A 23,000-nucleotide genomic window follows, 5' to 3' on the forward strand; every position below is an offset into this window, starting at 1 on the left:
GAAGAAGTGGAGAAGAGGGATGACATTCTGCAGAATAAAGAAGCAGGTCCTTCTCCTTTTAAAGCCAAGAGAGCTACAGTGTTAGTGGAAGTTTCAGCCACAGTCTCTAACAGACTAACTTCTATTTCTCAGTTTCCTTTCTTCTATGAGAGAAGTCACACACACACACACACACACACACACACACACACACACACACACACACCTCACTTTATCTTTGGATAGTGCCAGGAAGAGCAAAACTGGCAGTCACATTGTTTACTACTGTAAATTCATTTATAAGTGAATTTTCCTATCAAACTTATCATCATGGGGATTCACTGTAAATGGGTCCTTATGCACAAAGATGATAATACTTTTAAATGGCAAGGAACTGCAGTTAGTTTCCATTCTCTTCTTATAGATGACCACCTATCATGCGCAAGATACAAGCTGTCATAAAGCCTATTATTACATAAACACCAAAACATGTTATAGGCTGTGTAAAACAAATAATAATAGACACTGAAAATTCTATGCTTTAAACATGTATAGCGCCTACTTGAACTAAAACACTGGTATAAAAAGTTCAAAGGAATTGGTGCAGAGAAGGGCATGCAAAGGTTAAAATTAAAGAAGCATCAAATTGTCACTGTTTTTCCACTTCACTAAAAAAAATAGATAATGACAGATAAATAGATAGATGATAGATAGATAGATGATAGATCAGCGAGTGCTGTAGACTTAAAATATTTCTAGTGATGTATAACATTCTATTTTAAAGAAAGAGAGTACTTACTATGTGCCAGGTATTATGCTAAGTGTTTTATGTATGTCAACTTGATGATTCTCATAATAGCTCTACGAAAAGGACTCTACTATTGTTTCCATTTTACAGATAAGAAAACTTGAGTCAAAGAGAAAATAAACACCTTGTTCAGTGTAACACAGCTACTAAGCAGCATAGCTGAAACTTCAACTCCACCATTCTGACACCAGGAGCCAACTCATAACTATAATTCATGGTTATATATGTAGATCCACTAAAAATATGAATTCCATCCACCAGAGAAAAATGGGAGGACGTAGGATCCAAGCTACCAGGGGACTTTAGAGTTTGCAAAGCACTGGAGGATACTGCTGCAGTATCCTACCCCTAGTTTCCCTGCCTCTAGAGCAAAGCAGCTAGGTCGACATCATTATGCTTGATACTCTCTAATGAAGGAGTTTAGAAATTTAAACCTTCATGCTTTAAATATAGCTTTTCTGTGGCTGTATGAACATGAAGGGGTTCATGAAAACCAAGTCCAGAAGTGAAAATTGTGGAAAGCAACTATAATTTTGATCCTAGTTCAGAAGCTCAATCTTTATATGTTATATGTAGTTTTAGTTCTTAGATTATAATAGGCAAATTGATTAATGAATATGAGCCCTTCCCATGCCACTCTGTGCTGAAAGATGACCTTCACAGTTTCATTTCCTGTGGATATGAGAGTGTGTTACTTGCTCAAGTTCATGGCTTGTAGGGGCCTTAAAGGTCATCTTTCTTTGTGACTACAGCAAAAACTTGGAAGCAGAAAGGTCAGCCCCCATATCTTGCCATTTTCTTTTTGACAGCTGGAGACAAAGCAAGAATCAAAAAGAAATCACAGTTTGTGACCAAAGACAGAGAAACCAGACCACTGATAAAACTATATTTATATTCACTCTCACACAGGCAGCAAGAAATAAATACCCAGGGTTAATCAAAAAAAAAAGAAAAAAAAAAAAAAAAAGAAGAAGAAGTTTGTTGTATTTTAAGGCAATAAAAAATTTGGAGGAGGATTTTGTTTTTAAAGAAAAAACAATACATATTGTCAAGATAAGATCTATGACTGCCCCTTTACCCAAAAGAGGTTAAGGAAGGATTTCAAGTTGTGTTGTAAAACTGGTTGTGTCTTCCACATGAGTCACATCTAGAGACCCGTTTTTGTCATTTCAGTGCAAAACAAAGTGAAGAGTCTAAAATCAAACATTTGAGAGTTCAAATAAAACAAAAAGATTATAATTTCTTAACATATTTTATGGGGAAAGAATCCACAGAAAGCACTTTATAATAATTTAATAAAAAGAATTAATGATGGTGTAGCAGATTTCAAGTGAAAGCAATTAAGTCTGGGGAGTCAGACAGGCTGAGTTCAAATGCAAGCTCTTTATCTTATGAGCCATATTTCTTAGGCAAGTTACCTAAATCTCTAATAGTAAATTTCCCCATCTATATAATGGGCATAATAACTCTTTCTTTATAAGGCTGTTGTAACAGCGTATGTAAAATCCTTGACACTCCTTCCTTCCCTCTCTCCTCTCCTTCCACTTTAATGAACTTTCTGAAACCAGAAATGTCCTGTGCAAAAACATTTTCTTCCATTCAGATAAATTTCTGAACAAAGTTTGCAAAACCCCAATACAACACTGTCTACCACAGTGACACTATAAAATATCCATTCCATCTTAGCAGCAACACAAATTTCACATCACATAATGTTACAAAAATTATATCTCATTCGTGACATACTTGCTGTAGCATTTTTTGAAGTATAATTCATGGAAAACATTTCTGAATTTTCCTTTGCGTGGTCTGACACCCTCTCAATTCACTGAAGCTACAACTTACCATTTGAAAGAAAATTAACATGTGTGACCTGAATTTTCATTTTTTCATACCATAGGAAAGTGGAAATTAAATTCAAATCCTATAAACACTTAGGTGCAAAAGAGACAAGAACTCATATGCAAACAGCTAGGTTTTTTTTAGAGGTGTATGTCTGGTAAGTGGATAATTTATACCTAGAATCTAAATTTGTAAGTCTGGTTTTCAAATCAAGTAGATAAATTAAAACTACTACTTATATCAAATACATCAGCTCTTTTATAGAACAAAATGGAGTGTAAATTTTCAAAAAAGAATGTTGCACATTGATACCCAAGGACCACAGAAGACATTCCATACTCTTCACACATGGGGCACCAATTTCTTCCTATCAGGCACTCACATCCTAAAGAAATCACCTGGTGACATGTTATCATTTGGCTTTCAACTATGTCTATTTTGTGAGTTAATGGTAAAGGAATAATGCTTGCACTTCCATAAACTTTACCAAAGCCTTTGGGTTTTTACAGAAAGTTTTAGGAGCAATCTCATCAAAAACAACACTACTTTGTAGAAATCTCTATACAAGCAGAAATTTGTCACTCAAAGATCTTATCTTGGCTGGAAGAAATGACAGCAAATTATGTCTTATTACACCATTTATATATTGTGCATGTGAACAGACATAGTGTAATTGTAATAGATATGTATGCATATATATGCCATCTGCATATGCATAACATTTTATAATCATAATTCCATTTTTGTTTTGTATTATGCCATCATCTTTGCTGTGCAGTTCAGTACCATATTATTTTCATTTCAACCACAGCTGCATCATTGCTGCTGCCAGATCTCTCTGATTTTTTGGAGAAAATATACAATTTAAAATTGTTTTTTTTTTCTTTTTTTTTATCAGAAAGGAAAGTCATCAAGAATTAGATTTTATTTTAGGAACAAAGTAAGGTTTCATGGGAGAAAAAAACAAAGCCTTGGTGTAGAGAAGGTTTGTTCATTTTCTATAGCATTACTGAAGTGTCCGTATGCCTTGATAATCCTATCAATGTTTGGATCATCTCACTGGGGGAAATGACTTAATTTAACTCTATTTTGGTGTCTCCGCAAAGGTAAGTTGTCTATTTTGAGAGCCTACCTGGGTAGTTTTATGCTACTTCATTTGTGAATAAAACCCCAAAGTTTGCCCAGCTCACTTGTCGAATCAGTTTCCACAAGTAGAAAAGGTGGGGGTGGGGGGCAGTGGGTGGAGGAGGTGGTGTGGGAACCGGCTGGGGATTTACCTGTGGCACAGTTGTCTTAGACCAATATCTCATAATCATAAAAACCTAGGCAAGAGACAGATCAACGAACCACGGAGATAGTGGGTTAAACTGATGCTCTATTATTTCATGTTCTCTAGTGTCTCTCTTTCAATGCCATCATGGAAGAACTGGGAATCTCACTCAAAAATCAGAAAAAGCTAAAGAAAAAGTCAAGAACTAAGGGGAAATCTTCCTTCACAAGTATCCTCACTTGTCATCAAAGACGAACTCAGAGAAAAGAGAGTGTGGCTTGAGCCAGGAAAACACCTGTAGGAAGCTTTCAGGAAGAAAAACACATGCTCGCTACAGGTTTTTGGAGAAAGGATTTCTGACACCTGTGCTATGTGTTTCCATATATCTATATACATAACTCGATTATGCATACAGATATAAGAAATACAAAAGTTTCAAAAGCTCACATAGACCGAGATTACTTGGGAAGCAGCACGGATTCTTTTGAAATTAATTTGTATGTTCACTTATTTCACCTTTTCTCTTTCATCCCAATAAATTGCTGTGTGTTCTTTCTAAATAATAATAAAACAACAGGGTTTTTTTTCCAGAATAATTTTGAGTGTTGGTTTGTTCCCCATTATTTGCTCTTATTCACAATGTTTGGTTTCCAAGTGTCATCAGCTGTCTACTTTGCTATTTTGATGAATCCTCTTACATTTTCAGCCTGATAGAACAATTTCTGACTGAGTTCAAAAAATTCTTTTAGTTTATACCAAATACCTAGTGATTATAGTAAAATGAAACCATTCATTTTTGTGTTTTAAAATCTAATTTTATAAATAGTTTAATTGGTACTTGGAACATCTGTGAATATAAAAGGATACTAAAGAGGGAAAATTCATTCAAAAAAATAAAAGTGTCCACCACATTTGAGGCACCATTCTAGGTTCTGGGGATACCACAGTAAGGAAGAGGGATGTGGTCCCTGCCCTCGCATATATTATAATAAAATGAAAAAAAAAATTCTATTACCCAAAGGAGGATTAAACACTTCCTCAATGGAGGTCAGAAGCTGCGGGAACATGCAGTAGTATTGAACCAGGGATGGGACAAGGAAGTCTTCCTGGAGGAAGGTACAGCTAAGATCTGAAGGAGAGTGAGTTAATCTAGTGAAGAGAGAGACATCAGATGGAGAAGGCAAGCATTCCAGTTGAGGAAGTAGTTATTCTAAGGCACTGCAATAAGAGAGAAATAGGGCCAGAATGACGGAGGAAAAAGGAGTTTGGTAGCTAAAATGCATGGAGGTACAATGGGGCTAAGCAGTAACAACCACTCTGGCTGAGAATAAAGAACTGAGAGAAAGAAGACTGAGAGGAGGAGAAGAGAGAGGTTCCCTTGCTCAGTAACCCAGAGGAAGGATATTATAGCCTGGGCCAGTGGAGTACCAGAGAGACTGTTACATGACAGAGGTAACTTAGAGGCACAAGTCACACAGCCAGAGATTCAGAAAGTGGTCATGAGGGAAAGAAGAGGGGGTTCAAGGAAAACACCAGGATTTGGGTGTGGAGGAGTGGGTGTGGAGGAAGGGATGCTTAACTGGGGAGCTGAGGTATTGGGAAAAAACAATGGAAAAGGAGCAGGCATTGGATCAATATTTCATATAATTAAATCCCATTGGTTTCTGTAGGATTATTTTACAACTAAAAGAAACTTTTAATCTAGTCTCTCTAGAATTTAAGTACAAAAATAGTTCCAGACCTAAAAAGGAAAAAAAAAAAAAGACCTTTAAAATAGCAATAACAGATACTGGACAGATATTTTTCAGTGATTGTAATCAACACTCAGATTTCAGATCAATTCGAGTTTTATTAACAACAAATAGAAGACAATGTAGCTCATAAAACTGCATTAAGATGCTTATATTTAAAAATTACAAATAGAAATATGATGAATCCAACTAGCTGAAAATGAACTAGAATGATATGAAAATATGACAGGGCAAATATGCAGTTTATTTAGTTCATTAAAAATTATACCAAAGGAATTCTATTTTACATTTTCTAATTTAATAGTACAATATTTTCTCTCATTTCAGAAAATATTACAGTGCTGTATCGTTTCACATACAGTTATAGTAGTTTGTGGGAAAAAAAGTATATCAACTTCTAATATGTAAAGTGTGTGTGTCAATCTGGCTTCTAGGTATTTTAAAGCCCGTTAACCATATTCCTCTTCACTTATCAGTAACTGAATTTTTATTCAAGGCATAATATATTGAACTAGGCAAAACTGCAGAACAGGGCTTTTTTATATTAACTACTAAATGTAATATATAATCACCTTCCTTTCCCCCCAATATTTTTATTCTGAAAACTCATTTGATGTGTACACATGGGCATATGTTGTGTGTGTCTGTGTGTGGTGGGGTGAAGAACAGAGTAAGCTAATGAGTTCAGAGGAGAGAATAAGAAGAAACTACAGAATATCTGGAACCTGGTCCAGAAAAATTCCCTGAGATCAACTATTAATCTTTGAGATTTTCATCCCTTCCTCTGAAGAACAGTGACTCATACACAGTTATGTAGAAATCAATGGCAAAGTTAATTAAAAACTGGATCTAACATTTCTTCCTTCAGCAATTTCTTGATGTTAATAGGAAAAGATGGCTCAGGTGAAGTATTCAAGAAAAGAAAGGGAAGTCAGTGTTGATTGAAATACGATGTTCACAGTTAAGATTTATTTTCCTTTCAAGTTTCAAATCTGAGCCTTTCTTGCCTTCAGTGTAGAGAAAATGGAAGAGAAACTATTAACTACTTGCATTGGCCCCATAGGGTTGCTGATACATATGGGGCTCAGAGTTTTCCATTCTTAGTCTAGAAGATGCTGGAGAGAGACAGAAATAAGAAGGAAGTAGGTTAAAGAAAACTAGGTGAAGATAAACTATATTTGACCAGCATTCTTTTCTCTATCTCAGCAGTTACTGCTTTAGTTTAACTCTTTGCCTGACCTAAAAGGACTAAATAGTTTCTTAATTAGGAAGCTCCTGCGATTGTTGTTTTAAAGGAGGAATACAATTAAGAGTGTCTATTCTGAGAAAGGTATCCCTAAGAGCTATATATGCAGTGTGATTTTTACAGAAACATGAAGTCTATCAGTTCCAAAATGTAAAGCCCACCAGAGTCTCTCGAACATCAGAGGATCCAATGCATCAAGTAACAAACTGGCTCAAATTATAGTCTACTTGCTCAAGTCATTTATTATTTGGATCCTTCAGCTTACAGCAAGGAGAGGACAGGCATTCACTGATGAAGGAGAGGACAGGCATTCACTGTCAGAAGTGCACAGGGTTAGGGCGAGTAAGCCATTCCACCTAAGGTAATGGAGTGCTTAGAGAAGGTGCCTACTGGGGTGGGGAAGAGGTGATAAAAGGTGAGGCTGGGACTTCAAAGGCACCCTCAGTTCTCAGGTTTGTTCAGGTCTAGTCCTGTACATGGAGGGAAACTTTTTTCCAGTCATATTTTTTAAAATAATGACCATGTAGAAGGAAGAAGCAGGACAAAATAGGAACAGTAAATCCTCCAGAGTGGAGACATATATACTACATTTACAAGTAGTAACTCAAAGTCCCATAAGCCTTGGGAGTGAAATGACCATCTTGACGTGCTGATGTTTAGAAATCCAGAAACAGGCTGGCTTTGCAGGTGAGTGTCCTCATAGTAAGTCACAGGCTCACCAGAGAGACTTGCTTTTAAGCTTTGTCCATAAGATACCCAATTAAAGAAGTTACTCCATTTTTACACAGCTTAGTAGGTTAAATGAGACTCCAAAATGGATTCGTGGACATGTATTGTCTGGTTTGTTTGTTTATTTACATTCATATCCTTCTTCCTTCCTTTCACCCCTCATTTCCTATCCCTTTTTCTTCATTAATAGAGTGCCTAGACATCCTAGTTTGCCCTGAATGATTCTGCATTAAGCCTGAAATTGTGAAGTCCTGTAGTTTAGGCTCCCCCCGCCCTTCACATGTGTATCTTAATTTGGACAATAAGTCCTAGGACATTTTGCCCATTGGTCTCAAGCTTCCTCTTCTTGACAGCCACACAGTTTCACTAACAAAACTGAAACCTCTACTGATGTTAAAAAGGAGCCTCATCCAAAGGAGCCAACAGAAGGCAAGGGACCACTACCCTCCATCAAAGTAATCCAGGATGACCTGGAGGGAGTCAGATTGACTTTGACATTTCATTTGGATATTATGAGAAAAATTTTACACATATAGATATATGGCAATATAGATATAGATAGATGGTGATAGATGATAGATACATAGATACATAGATAGATGATAGATAGATAGATAGATAGATAGATAGATAGATAGATAGATTAGATAGATAGATAGATAGATAAAGATAGATAGATAGATCCCATTGTTTTAGTCTGACCTGGGCTATGCTCTCAGTAAATGTCAAGGTCATGTCATCAGATGTTAATGATTGTTATAGGCAGCTATTATTTAACAAGGATGAGCTAAATCCAGGTACATTGTATGTACTTCACAATATTTGCTCATGTAATAGTCATAGTAAACCCTAAAGGAAATATTTTTTACCAAGTTAAAAACAGAAATTCAGAGAGGTTAAATATCTTGCCCAAAGTCACTTAACCATGAAGTGGCAAACGGTGCAGCATAACCCTGCTCCATCATCGCAACAACAGTGGTTCTTTCCTAACTTTTGGAGGCTAAGTACCATTGACTAAATTCAGGCTTTGTCCCAAGCATACATGATCTCATAGCATCCTCTCAACAGCCTTACAAAGTTAGTACTTTCCCATCACAAAAAAAGGAAACTGTAAGAAAAAATGTTAAGTAGCTCCCCAAACTCAGACTGCCTGCTGTTTAAAGAACTAAGATTCTAACTTCAATCTCTCAGAGTCCAGAGGCTCTTAGCCACGGCACTATACAATCTTGTCTTTTTGTTTTAATGCAAACCTTGACTGAATTTTTAAAGAACTATCCATGGAGCAATTTTTAAAGAACCATCATTTAATAGAGCAGATAAAGAATTTCCTCTACTTATCGATGTTTGCTATTGTTGTTTCCTAGAAGCAATATTTAAGCATTCTAACCCTTAATACAAGACAAAATGAACTCTCCACCGAATCTGTGAATTAGTTGTATTACAGATTTAAAATTACTCTTTGAACACTTCTCATTCATAAGGCAAGTCATTCAAATCATAGTAAAAACATGTGAATGGCATGATATGATAATTACTGTATCTCAAGGCTCATCATGTTTCCAGTAATCTCAAAGGACACCATTAGATTGTAAATTCCCAGCTGATTGTAAACTTCTAGAATAAATGAGCATATTTCTTTGAAATATCAATCACTCTATAGAGGATTTTTAGCCTCTTGCATATAGCAAGTAATAAACAAAGTCTTCCTGAAAAATGAATGACAATCTTTGGAGCAAGTTTTGAGGAAGATATAGTCCTTGCCTTTGAGAATATTGGAATTGAATAGGTCAAATTTCAGAGGTGAAATTTTGTTGGGACACTTGATTTTTAAAGACTATGATTGCAAATGCCATTGAGTTTTCTAGGATTTGAATTCCTATCTAGCCACAAGGAGCACATTCTGGCAACTTCTTCAGTAAGAGACCAAAAAATATAACAATCTCAGAAAACACACACACACACAAGATAAAGATTTTCAAGTAACCAACATAAGAGAGAATTTTAAATGTGTCGATAATGTCTTCACTACTTTTATATCTGTCATTAAGCTACTTCCAGACTGTCTCTGAAGTTGCAGGCTGCTTTTTCTTGTCTTCATGATGAATTCTGTACCTAGAGCAGCAAATTTAAATGAGACCATTTTTAATAAAGCCATGCCAAGATTTAAAAGTAATTTAGTGGCATGAAGCATAATAAGCCAAATTATAGTGATGAAAGAAACATTTTCATTAAAGCTTTAAAAAATGACACTCTGAACTCCAATGTAGGGATGGAATTGAGTCTACATTGTCTCAAGGGAAACAAGGTAACAAATGACAGCTAGAATTTTAAACTCATCATAATATATATATAATTAGTTTTGACCTTTTCACAACATTCCAACAAATAGAGTGATTCATAAGCATGCAGGTTGCAAATGAAATAAATTGCAAGGGTATCTTTCCCTGAAATGTTTAATGATCTCATCATAGATTTCCAGGATGATTTCCTTCTGACTTCCTCTGGAAAATAATGCTATTAGGAGACACACACCAGGTTAATTTCATCGACCCAGAACCAACCAACATCTACAACTTTCGTGTGGATCATGTCTTCCTGTTTATGTGGAAACTTTTTATTTCCTCCTCTCTCTCACCACTTCCGTCTCTCCAAATCCAAACCTGACTTAAAGACTCAAGTCAGATGCCACTGATTACAGCAGTTCTTTGGTATCGCCAAGAGATTGTTTCCAGGAGCTGCAGCAGGTACCAAAATCCACAGATGCTCAAGTCCCTTCTGCAAAATGGCAAAGTACAATGAACAGAGTTGACCCTCCATATCCATTGGTTTCACAACCGCAGATTCAACCAACCACAGAGTGAAATTTCCAGATGCAAAACCCACATATACAGAGGGCCGGACTAATTCTGTACTTGAAACTTTCCCTAATTTCTTTCTGTCTCTCTCCAGTGACCTTTATCTGCACTCAATCACTTTGACCTTAAAATTATTTCGTCCATGTTGGTAACTTGTGCAGCATTTTATTTTCCCCTTATTATCAGCCTCTCCACCACTGCTCCCAATGACTGGCTCACACAGTTTAGGATGTTAGCCCTATTAAATGTGTAAATGAATCCAACCGAGGCCATGAAATTATCCCCAAAATACAAAACTTTACTCATGTCCTCCATTTTTAAACTTTCTTGGAAAGAACTTGGAATACTTTCCCTCCTTACCTCCCCCTTTCTGTTTTCCAGATCTTATTTTTCTCCCCAAAGATATAACAAAATATTGCAAGTTCCCAGAAACTCACAAAGTACATCAGATCTTTCAAACAAGTGTCCATATTGAAGAGATTCTTCCTGGATATAAATGTTTGCATTTGCCTTGGCAATCTCAGAAGTCATTTGTAATTTAAAAGACACAAGTGTAACCCAGACCCTAAAAAAATAACATGCTAAAAAAGAAGATTATACACCCACAAAATGTATTAATTCAAAGATTTAGGACTAATAGACTAAAAGAAAGGAAGGGAAGAAGGAAGGGAGGGGAGGAAGAAGGGTTCCAGGGTTCAGCTAAACAGCAACTATGTTCGCATTTATAAGAATGCTAGACTGGGGATGTGGAGATGGGAGGTTCTATTCCTCTACAGAGGAAGTAGGAAAGAGGGCCTTATCCTATAACCTAAGAGAGGTAGGTTGTAACTGAGTTGGACACTCCTGACAGTAAAAGTAAAATGCTAGCATCAATTATCAAAGGATTACAGGGGTTCTAATTTGTCTGAGATAGTTGATATTTGCTTATTTAAAGTAGAAAGATGGGCTATAAGATGGACCAAACACCTAGCCAGTTTTATTGCTCTATGTGGCATTAAAAGCCATTTAAATTTTATCAAATGTGATTGTTCTTTTTACCCCTGAATTAGCAATGAGTGCTGAAAACTTCTAACCAATGCCACAGAACATGCAACCAGGTACACCATTCAGGTCTCATTAACAATCACTCCAATCATGCTCTCACTGACCTTTCCTACTCTTCAACCTATGAAAACAGAGGTCTACAAAGGGTAAAGTGTGAGAGACTTTTCAGATTATCCTACTTTTTTCTTATGAGGGAGAGGTGTGCTCCCATCACCAACCGCATAAAGACAGGCATTTCACCCCCTCACCAAATACTTCTGCAGGTGACTTCCTCAGATGACCTTGTGCCCATCTGAACAGATGAAGCAGAAGATTACAGAGGAGATGGCCTTTGAACTTGCTACTCTTTAGTATGGGGACACATCAGAGCAGTTTTGTGATTTACACAGAATGAACAGCTGAATCAGAGAAAGAGCTGGTCCTCGTCATGAGTATTTTCTCTCAAACTATCATTTTTAAGACAACATTATTCTTCACTTCAGATCTTTCAAAGAATACTTTGTTACCTTTAATCACAGCATCAATAGAATCCACAGTGGCATTTTCTACCTCACATTTGTTCCAGGGTTTAGAATATGGCCCTAAGACAATGGGTTGGGCTTTCTTGAGCTGTGTCCTAAAATTTTCATTCCAAATCACATTGCTTTTGTAGTTTAAAATTATTTATTTAGCTATGAATCATGAAAAGATGGTGATGTTAAGTCGAAATAAAAGGATTTCTTTATACTGACAGTATATTTAGGACATTGGAGAGTTTTAGTGATAACAGGGGGAAAGATGGAATCAATTTATGATCAGAATATTAAAACTCTGCTTTTCTACAGGTAAGATTTGGTGTCAGTTCTATGGGTGACTATCTAAAAGAAGTCCAAGATCATCAGCTCAGGTTTATTGGTGGTTCTCTGAACATCTTTAGAGGAACTGGATAGAAGATGATTCAGAAGCTGGTTGGTGAACCACAGAAGGGCTTTTGGTGCTTAGGTGGGATTTTTGCCTTTATTCCTCCCAACAGAATTTTTACTTTAAGTTTGGCTAGATCCCTCCAGTTTCCTTTCAAGGACCCAAGATGATTCTTGAATCTTGGTTTTATTCTTTCATTTACTCATTGTTTACCTTTGGGTAAATCATAAACTTTTCTCACCTAAGGGTCAAGGCAGGAACACCCTGGCACTCTCCATTGGGGCAATGAAGGCAGTTTCATGAGGCCTATTTCCTGAGTAGTGGGCAGAGCTAGAGGTGGCAACAATGGGGAGCTATTACCACCCCCAAGTCTAAAGGACCAGTTACCAGAATCTGTAGACACCCTTAAAAGGTCATCCAACAGGAGCTGTGGCCTTCAGGGTAGAAATACATTCATTGTAAACCTAAGGTCCAGAAGGAGTGGAGCCAGTGGAACCACGATTACACTTTTTCAAAATTCTGATTTTCTGATGGCCTCATATTGGCTCAATCCAGCCAGAACCCATGTTTGATCCATGAGTCATGAGAGTCCACTGATTCTGACTCCAAAGGTCACTTCCTAAACTAGGGAGCAAGCTGAAAAATGGTCATGGAGGTGCCAAGAGAGACTTCCTAACACAATATTTTTCTTCTATATTAAGATTTATATGGATCAATAAGTAATAATTACCTTTCAAAGCTCGAGGATTATTAGGCATTTCAAAGTGAAATCCAAGGTCTCCTGAGATATACTTTAACTCATGAAGACACCTGATATTATAAGTTGCTTCTGGGAGAGAAAAAAAGAGTGGAATAAGATCAGTATAGGGAATTCTAGAAGACGAAGGAGGCAACCATATTCAAGGTGCAGAATTGGAGTTAGACTGACCTGGGGTGAGTCTCTCCTGGGCCACTTACTACATGTGTAAACTTGAGTAAATTACTTCACTTCTCCCTAGACCTCAGTTTTCCTAATATCAACAGTGTGACTCTTAAGAGTATGTACATAATGCTTGACCGAAAGTATTATTATTATTGGTGTTATTATTATTATTAAAGTCTGAAGTTAAGATGGAGAGACTGAAACTCTACTAGGGAGTCATTACATGGTTTCAAAACAAAATCATGGGGAAACACATGGGCAGCCATGGGTTCCATGTGCAGCTATAAGTTAAATTGTGGTATTCACTGGCAAAAGGACCTGCACACCTCCAGAATCATAAAGTGGTGCTTCTGGTTTACACTGTTGTGTTAGCTTCTACTGCACAGCAAAATGAATCAGCCATACATATACATATACATATATCCCCTCCCTTTTGTATTTCCTTCCCATTTAGAACAACACAGTGCATTGAGTAGAGTTCCCTATGCTATACAGTATGTTCTCCTCAGTTGTCTATTTTATACTTAGTATCAATAGTGTATGTGTGTCAGTCTCAATCTCCCAATTCCTCCCAGCCCACCCCTTTTCTGCTTTGCATCATACATTTGTTCTCTATGTCTGTGTCTCTATTTCTGCTTTGCAAATCTATACCATTTTTCTAGATTCCACATATATGCATTAATATACAATATTTGTTTTTCTCTTTATGACTTACTTCACTCTGTATGACACTCTCTAGGTCCATCCATGTCTCTACAAATGACCCTATTTCGTTCCTTTTTATGGCTGAGTAATATTCCATTGTATATAGGTACCACATCTTCTTTATCCATTCCTCTGTTGATGGACATTTAACATTGTCATCTTTAAATTGCAACATTCATTTCTGGGGCACATCAAAGCCAAACAGGCTGTAACTTGGCTCCAAAAGACAGGAAGGTTTTGTCCTAAGCTTATAGTATCCCCCAAACTCCAAGATATACTAGTCTGTGAGACATGACTAGGCCTTTCTACAAGTGTCTCAGTCAGGGTCCAAATATTTTTAAAATGTCACACTCAAGGAATTAATAAAAGAGGAATTATGGAAGGGACTGTTTATAGAAGTGAGGGCAAGAAGGAGAAAAGCCAATAAGGACTGACATTGTCACCCTTAAGCCAGAAAGGGCATTGGGAATGAATAAGTTATTAGAACTCAGCTTTAGCCATAGGAGAGGAACCACCTAATAGGAGCTGTGGCTGTAGGTAAAAGAACACAGCCTCCGTTGACACCATAAGCCACTGTGAGTGGGGGAGTGAGGGTATTATGGAATATGGTGCAACATGACCTCCCATTGGACAAGTCCAACTAGAAGGCACATGGCCAGGGAACCTGAGTGAGTGATACACTCTGAGAGGTCAGCCTCCTTCCAGTACACAGAGCAGGGCAGAGAAGTGTACAGAATAGATCTGCAGGGATGACAGAGAATAACCAGCACAAGTTTTGTGAATTCAAATTAAAACTAAGACCAGATGTAAAATTATCCTTAAGAAAAGATGGATTCCATATTCAGACCAGAGAATTATTGCCAGTTCTTGAGAGAACACAAGGAAATGAAAGCTACCCAACACGTTTTAACAGAGCTGGTTGAAGCACACAGCCAAGCAACAGAAACACTTCATAATATTCTGCCTTTTTAGAAGATATTTAAAAATATTCGGGGCCTAGCTTCAATGCCCATTCCAGAGCCCCAGCTCACTGCAGGCCTCACCAGCTGGTCTATGTCTCTTTTATTCTCTACTAGAGTACTTGAGAGATATGTTACTTGAAGTTGAGCCTAAACCTCTCTGGCTACTTGGCACCATAACTAGAAGGATTGTTCTCTGCTTGTATCATCACAAAGGTAATACCCACAGCTTCTGCAGGATTTCAGCAAACGGCCCCTTACCTGAAGTGCTCATAGATGCGGTGAGTATTGGAGTCTGGCAGGTTTTCCATATTTAGTCATCCTTCTGTATAGATATAGTTCTTCTGGAAAGGCATTTCATGCTGTAGCAACCTGAGCTCAAATGTTAGGAGAGGTTATCTCTAGATAACAGTGGTTTAAGTGATTGTTTCTCTTCCTACTTCTCTATATTTTCCAAAATCTCTGATATTCAATATTTTTTTTTTATGTCAGAAAGTGTTCTGCCTATGTTTTCCTCTAAGAGTTTTATAGGGTCTAGTCTCACATTTAGGTCTTTAATCCATTTTGAGCTTATTTTTAAGTATGGTGTTAAAGAATGTTCTAATTTTATATTTTTACATGTAGCATTGAAGAGATTGTCTTTCCCCCATTGTATAGTCTTGCTCTTTTGTCAAGATTAATTGACCATAGGTGTGTGGGTTTATTTCTGGGCCTTCTATCCTACTCCATTGACCTATATTTCTATTTTTGTGCCAGTACAATACTGTTTTGATGACTATAACTTTGTAGTATAGTCCAAAGTCAGGGAGCCTGATTTCTCCAGCTCTGTTTTTCTTTCTCAAGATTGCTTTGGCTATTCAGGGTCTTTTGTGTCTCCATACAAATTTTAAGATTTTTTAAAGCCACTATGGGGAACAGTATGGATGGTCCTTAAAAAACTAAAAATAGGGCTTCCATGGTGGCACAGTGTTGAGAGTCCACCTGCCAATACAGGGGACGCGGGTTCGTGCCCCGGTCCAGGAGGATCCTACATGTCGCGGAGCGTCTGGGCCCATGGGCCATGGCCACTAAGCCTGCGCGTCTGGAGCCTGTGCTCCACAACAGGAGAGGCTACAACAGTGAGAGGCCCGCATACCGCAAAAAACAAAACAGAACAAAACAAAAAAAAACTAAAAATAGGGCTTCCCTGGTGGCGCAGTGGTTGAGAGTCCACCTGCCGATGCAGGGGACATGGGTTCGTGCCCCGGTCCGGGAAGATCCCACATGCCACAGAGAAGCTGAGCCCGTTAGCCATGGCCGCTGAGCCTGTGCGTCCAGAGCCTGTGCTCTGCAACGGGAAAGGCCACAACATTGAGAGGCCTGTGTACTGCAAAAAAAAAAAAAAAAAAACTAAAAATAGAGCTACCATATGATCCTGCAATCCCACTCCTGGGCATATATCCAGAGGAAAGCATGGTCCAAAAGGATACATGCACCCAATGCTCATTGCAGCACTGTTTAATATAGTCAAGACATGGAAGCAACCTAAATGTTCATCAACAGAGAAATGGATAAAGAAGATGTGGTACATATATAAAATGGAATATTTCCCAGCCATTAAAAAGAATGGAATAATGTCATTTGCAGCAACATGGATTGACCTAGGAATTGTCATACTAAGTGAAGTAAATCAGACAGAGAAAGAGAAATATAGTATGATATCACTTATATGTGGAATCTAAAAAGAAATGATACAAATGAACTTATTTACAAAACAGAAACAGACTCATAGACTTAGTGAATGAACTTATGGTTACCGGGGGAAGGGTGGAGGAAAGGGATAGTTAGAGATTTAATACTGACATGTACACACTGCTATATTTAAAATGGGTAACCAACAAGGGCTTACTGTATAGCACACGGAACACAGTTCAATATTATGTAACAATCTAAATGGGAAATGAATTTGCAAAAGAATAGATACATGTATATGTATAACTGAATCACTTTGCTGTACACCTGAAACTATCACAACATTGTTAATTAGCTATACTCCAATATAAAATAAAATGTTTTATAAAATAGATTTTTTTTAAAAAATAATCTTTTTAACTGAGCCTTAGTGTTTTAAAAAGTTTCTTAATGGCAAAAAAACATAACTTTGTATGCAGAGAAAGGTGGAGGATAAAACAAAAGATTGGATAAACTGAGGCCTTCTTTTTATAGGCTTGATTTTCAGTAGTCCTGCATCCAGCAGCAATACCACTTGTTTCATCTTTGAAGTTCATAATATATCATGAACAAGCTGGGTTTATCTAAGGAATACAAGGAGTTTTCAAATATAAAATAAATCAATATAACTTACCGTATTAATAGACTAGTGAAAAAATAGATATATTAACAACCCAAGTAATGCAAAATAAAAGCAATGAATAAGATTCTATTTTAGTATATTTTTAAAAGCCTCTTATATGAGAAAAATAGGAAGAAACTCTATGTTTAATAAAGTTTAAATGCCAAGACTACAGATGTCAAACATTATGCTTAATGAGAAACTTTACGTATTTCCTATAAGAATGAGAACAAACAAGGGTATTCACTAATAGAATTACTATTTAATCTAGTATTAAACAGCAAAAAATATAGAAAAAGTGAGAGAGAGTTAAAGAGCTTATAAGTGTTATGGAAAGAAATAAAATGTTATTTGTAAATACTGTAATCATCTACCTAGGAAAACCATCGATCTCAATAGACACACTATTAAAGTAATTAGAGTGAATTTATCATGACTGCCAGATATGTGGGCAAACTACAAAAATCAGTAGTATTGTTCTACACCAACAATAATTACTTAGAACATGTAATACAGATAAGATTTATTCATAATAACAATAAAATTATAAATTATCTTGAAACTAAGTTAACCAAAATTTCACAAGAAAATAGATAAAATTTTTAAATGCTAATAAAGGACATAGAAGGTAAGTTCTATGGAGAGAGAGTTCAGTCTCCTAAGTAGGAAGACTTAATATTATAAAGCTGTTAATGGTCTACAATTTAATCTACAAATATAATAGCATCCCAACCAAAATTAGATTTCTTTGAAGAATTGAATAGACATATGCCTATTTATGTGGGAGAATAAAAGCCCACATGTAGCTAAGTCAACCTTTAAAAAGAAGAGGAAAGAGGAAACTCAATGTACCTGATGTCGACATACCTGAAAGTCACAGTTAGAAAAATCGGGATGATATTGGCAAAACAGAACAAAACAAAACAAAAATAAAGCAGGAAAAGAGAAAGGTGCACATTTATATGAGAAGTTAATATATGATAAGGCTGGAACCATAAATTGATGGGTAAGGATAAAGGAAATATTGTTCCATAGATGATGTAGTCAAAAATTATTCACTATGTGGAGAAAATAAAAGTGAATCTCTGCACACCAACACTTGAAGGGTGGAGTCTAAATGTTAAAAGTGTGATCTTGAAGAGAAGAAAGACTCCTTAATAGCAGTTTTTTAAAAAGGAATAGGGGGCTTCCCTGGTGGCGCAGTGGTTGGGAGTCCGCCTGCCGATGCAGGGGAGGCGGGTTCGTGTCCCGGTCCGGGAGGATCCCACATGCCGCGGAGCGGCTGGGCCCGTGAGCCATGGCCGCTGGGCCTGCGCGTCCGGAGCCTGTGCTCCGCAACGGGAGAGGCCGCAACAGTGAGAGGCCCACGTACCGCAAAAAAAAAAAAAAGGAATAGGGACTTCCCTGGTGGTCCAGTGGCTAAGACTCTATGCTCCCACTTCAGGCGCACGGGTTCAATCCCTGATTGGGGAACTAAGATCCAGCATGCCATATAGTGTGGCCAAAAAAAAAAGAGAGAGAGAGAGAGAGAATAAATAAGCAAATTTAAATCAAAAATATTTTTCAAGCCAAAAAAGGGACAAGAACCACAATGGAAAAAAAAAAAAAAAGCAAAGAATACAGCTAGGCAATTTACAGAGGTGGAAACCCAAGGGTTAACAAGCATATGAAGAGATGTCCAAAATCATTAGACATTGGAAAAATTTAAATTACAATGATATATTTCTGTGTACATATTAGTCTACCAAAAAGGAAAGCTGAAACAAGAAATATTGATGGAGATGTGGGGATAGAGTCATCCTTATTCACTGCTGGTGAGAGCAGACTGGTGTTGATTGTCCAGAGTACAAAATGACACTTCTTGGTCAAAAGGAGCATAGACATGTCCAATGACCTAGCCATTCCATCCCTGGGTTTATGAATTAAAAATATTTTCGCACAGAGTATAAGAAAGGGGATGTTAACTGCAGCATTATTTTTGGAGGCAATTGGCTGTCAATCCTTTAGAAAGGAGATACATGTATAAGAAACTGCTGGCTTATCACCAAGCCTTTTTCTTCATCTTCCAGTAGAAAAGAAGCAATTTCTTAGCAACCCCTTGAGATTAGGTGTAAACCCATGGCTAAATTCCAGAAAAAGGAATGCTTGGCCAGAATTTAATAGACCACTTTCAGACCCGGCCATAAAAACCTCCTCAGTGCAACCTTTCCTGCTCCTTCCTCCAGCCAGCTGGCTGGAATGAGGAAAATCCCTAGAGCAGGATGGGATCCATGTGTTGAATATTGTGGAGCTACAAGATGGAAGGAGCCTAGGTCCCTGAATCGCCCCTTGAAGAAAAACCACATGACTAAGAGCACCAACTTTGGACTATTAATTCAGTTTCAACTTCATTAACTAATCTGATATTTTGTTAAGCCCCTGAAATGGGAAGAGTTTACTGGTTACATGAGTAGTGTTACCTTAACTAATATAATAGATAAAATGTGATAGATGCACACAACTGCGTATGCAATAGACTAAGTGCATGTGTCTCCCCAAAATTCATGTGTGAAACCTAATCCCCAATGGGATAGTATTTAAAGGAGGGGCTTTAGGGAGGTAATTAGGTCATGAGGGCAAACCCCTCCTGAATGGGATTAGTGACCATGGAAAAGAGATCTCAGTGAGCTTCCTCATCTCTTCCATTGTATGAGGACACAACAAGAAGATGGCTGTCTATAACCACGTGCCTTAAACATTAAACATTTTACAATGTGAGGCTGTAGAGGAAGAACGAGCAGAAGAATGAGACTGTGTATGGGGTAAAAGGAAATAGATAAATATGTGACTGAATAAGTAAATTAATAAATTTAGAGAGTTTCATGCATAGGCTAATAGTGATAATTGTAACATGTACCAACAGATATTTATTTCTTATAGTTCTGGGGGTTGGAAGTCTAGATCAGGGTCCAGCGTTGCTGGGTTCTAATGAGGGCTCTGTTCCTTGCTTGTAGATGGCTACTTTCTCACTGTGATCTCAGATGGTCAGGCGCGGGGGGAGAGAGAGAGAGCAAGCTTTCTGCTGTTTCTTTTTTTATCCCCAGCTTTATTGAGCTATAATCGACATATAACATTGTGTACGTTTAAGGTGTACAACTTGGGGTTTAATACACTTAAATATTGGGAAATGATTACTGTGGTAGCATTAGCTAGCATCTCCATCACATCACATAATTTCCATTTCTTTTTTGTGATGAGTACATTTAAGATCTACTCTCATAGCAACTTTCAAATATATAAAACTGTATTGTTAACTATAATTACCTTGCTGTACATTAGATTCTCAAAATGTATTCATCTTATAACTGAAAATTTGTACCCTTTGACAAACATCTCCCCATTTCTTCCTCCCAGACCCCAGGAACCCCCATTCTACTCTCTGTTTCTGTGAGTTTGGTCTTTTTAGATTCCACATATAAGTGATACCATGCAGTATTTATCTTTCTCTGTCTGACTGAGTTCACTTAGCATAGTGCTCTCAAGGTACATCCACATTGTTACAAATGGCAGGATTCCCTTCTTTCTCATGACGGAGTGATATTCCATTGTATATATACCATATCTTCTTTATCTATTCATCTGTATACAGGCATGGGTTTTTTCCATATATTGGCTATTGAGAATAATGCTGTAATGAAGATGGAAGTGCAGCTATCTCTTTGAGCTCCTGATTTCATTTCCTTTGGAAAAATACCCAGAAGTGGAATTGCTATCATATGATAGCTCTATTTTTAATTTTTTGAGGAAACTCCACACCATTTTCCACAGTGGCTATACCAATTTACATTTCCACAAAAGTACCTAAGGTTCCCTTTTCTCCACATTCTCACCTACACTAATCACTTGTCTTGTTGATAATAGCCATTCCAGAAGGTATGAGATGGCATCTCATTGTGGTTTTGATTTGCATTTCCCTGATGGTTAGTAGTGCTGAACACTTTTTCACGTGCTTGTTGGCCATTTGTATGTCTTCTCTGAAAAAACATCTATTCGGTACCTCTGCTCATTTTAAAATCAGATTATTTGGTTTTTTGGCTATTGAGTTGCATGTGTTCTTTATATATTTTTAATATTAAGCCCAATTTCTCCCATTCCATAGGTTGCCTTTTCATTTTGTTGATTGTTTCTTTTTCTGTGCAGAAGCTTGTTAATTTGATGTAGCCCCACTTGTTGATTTTTCCTTTTGCCTTTCATGTCATATCCAAAAGATCATTGCCAAGGCCAATATGAAGATGCATTCCCCCTGTTTTCTTCTAGTTTATTGATTTCAGGTTTTACGTTTAAGTTAATTCATTTTGAGTTCATTTGTGTGAGTAGTATAAGATAGAGGACGAATTTCATTCTTCTGCCTATGGTTATTTAGTTTTTCCACTACCATTTACTGAAGCAACTATCCTTTTCCCTTGAGTATTCTTGGCTCTTTTGTCAAATATTAGTTCATCCTATATTCAGGGTTTATTTCTGGACTCTAGATTCTGTTCCTTTAGACTATGTGCTTTATTTTATGATAGTACAATACCATTTTGATTACTATAGCTTTATAGTATTACTTGAAATCAGGAAATGTGATGCTCCAGCTTTGTTCTTTTTTTTCTCAGGGTTACTTTGGCTATTGGATTCTTTCATGGTTCCATACAAATTTCAGGATTATTTTTTCTATTTCCATGAAAAATGCCATTGGAATTTTGATAGGACTTGCATTGAGTCTATAGATGGTTCTGGGTAGTATGGACGCTTTAATAATATTAATTCTTCTGATCCATGAACATGAGACAACTTTTCATTTATTTGTGTTTTCTTCAATTTCTTTCATCAAAGTCTTATAATTTTCAGAGTACAGATCTTTCACATCCTTGGTTAAATTAAATCCTAAGTATTTTATTGTTTTTTGATGCTATTGTGAATGGGATTATTTTCTTTACCTCTTTTTCATATACTTCACAGTTAGTGTATAGAAATGAAACATTTTTCTCTATATATTGTTTTTGTATCCTGCAACTTTACTGAATTTGCTAATTAGTTTTAACAGATTTTTTTTGAGGGGAGTCTTTAAGATTTTCTACATATAAAATTATATCATCTGCAAACAAAGACAATTTAACTTCTTCCTTTCTGACTTGTATGCCTTTTATTTCTTTTCCTTGCCTGATTTTTCTGGCTAGGACTTCCAGTGCTATGTTGAAAAGGAGTCATGAAAGTGGGACCCTTGTTGTGTTTCTGATCTTAGAGGAAAAGCTTTCAACCTTTCACCATTGAGTATGATGTTGGCTGTGGGTTTGTCACATGTGGTCTATATTGTGTTGAGTTATGTTATTTCTATAGCCAACTTGTTGAGTTTTTATCATGAAAGGATGTTATATTTTGTCAAATGATTGTTTTGCATATATTAGGATGATAATATAATTTTATCTCTCATTCTATTAATGTGGTATAGCACATTTATTGATGTATGGTGAAACATCTTTGCAGCCCAAAGATATATTCCTCTTGATCATGGTGTATGATCCTTTTAATGTGCTGTTGAATTTGGTTTGCTAGTATTTATCAAGAATTTTTACATTCATATTCATCAGGGATACTTAGGTGCTCCAACATTGGGTACATATGTATTTATGATTG

General features: G+C 36.9%; 1 protein-coding gene across 1 annotated transcript in view; it reads left to right on the forward strand.

Annotated features, from left to right (window-relative positions):
- The window catches only part of LOC113617918 (glutamate receptor ionotropic, kainate 1), a 59,541-nt gene extending 55,056 nt beyond the window's left edge, over positions 1-4,485 (forward strand). The window contains exon 11 of the mRNA XM_027101478.1: positions 4,026-4,485. Coding sequence (XP_026957279.1) covers positions 4,026-4,181 — 156 coding nt within the window. The 3' untranslated portion in view covers positions 4,182-4,485. The remainder of the gene's footprint in view (positions 1-4,025) is intronic.
- Positions 4,486-23,000: the final 18,515 nt, after the last annotated feature.

This window comes from Aethalodelphis obliquidens, unplaced genomic scaffold (assembly GCF_003676395.1).
Source record: "Aethalodelphis obliquidens isolate GAN/ISIS:26980383/991018 unplaced genomic scaffold, ASM367639v1 scaffold1, whole genome shotgun sequence".
Taxonomy (NCBI): Eukaryota; Metazoa; Chordata; class Mammalia; order Artiodactyla; family Delphinidae; genus Aethalodelphis; species Aethalodelphis obliquidens.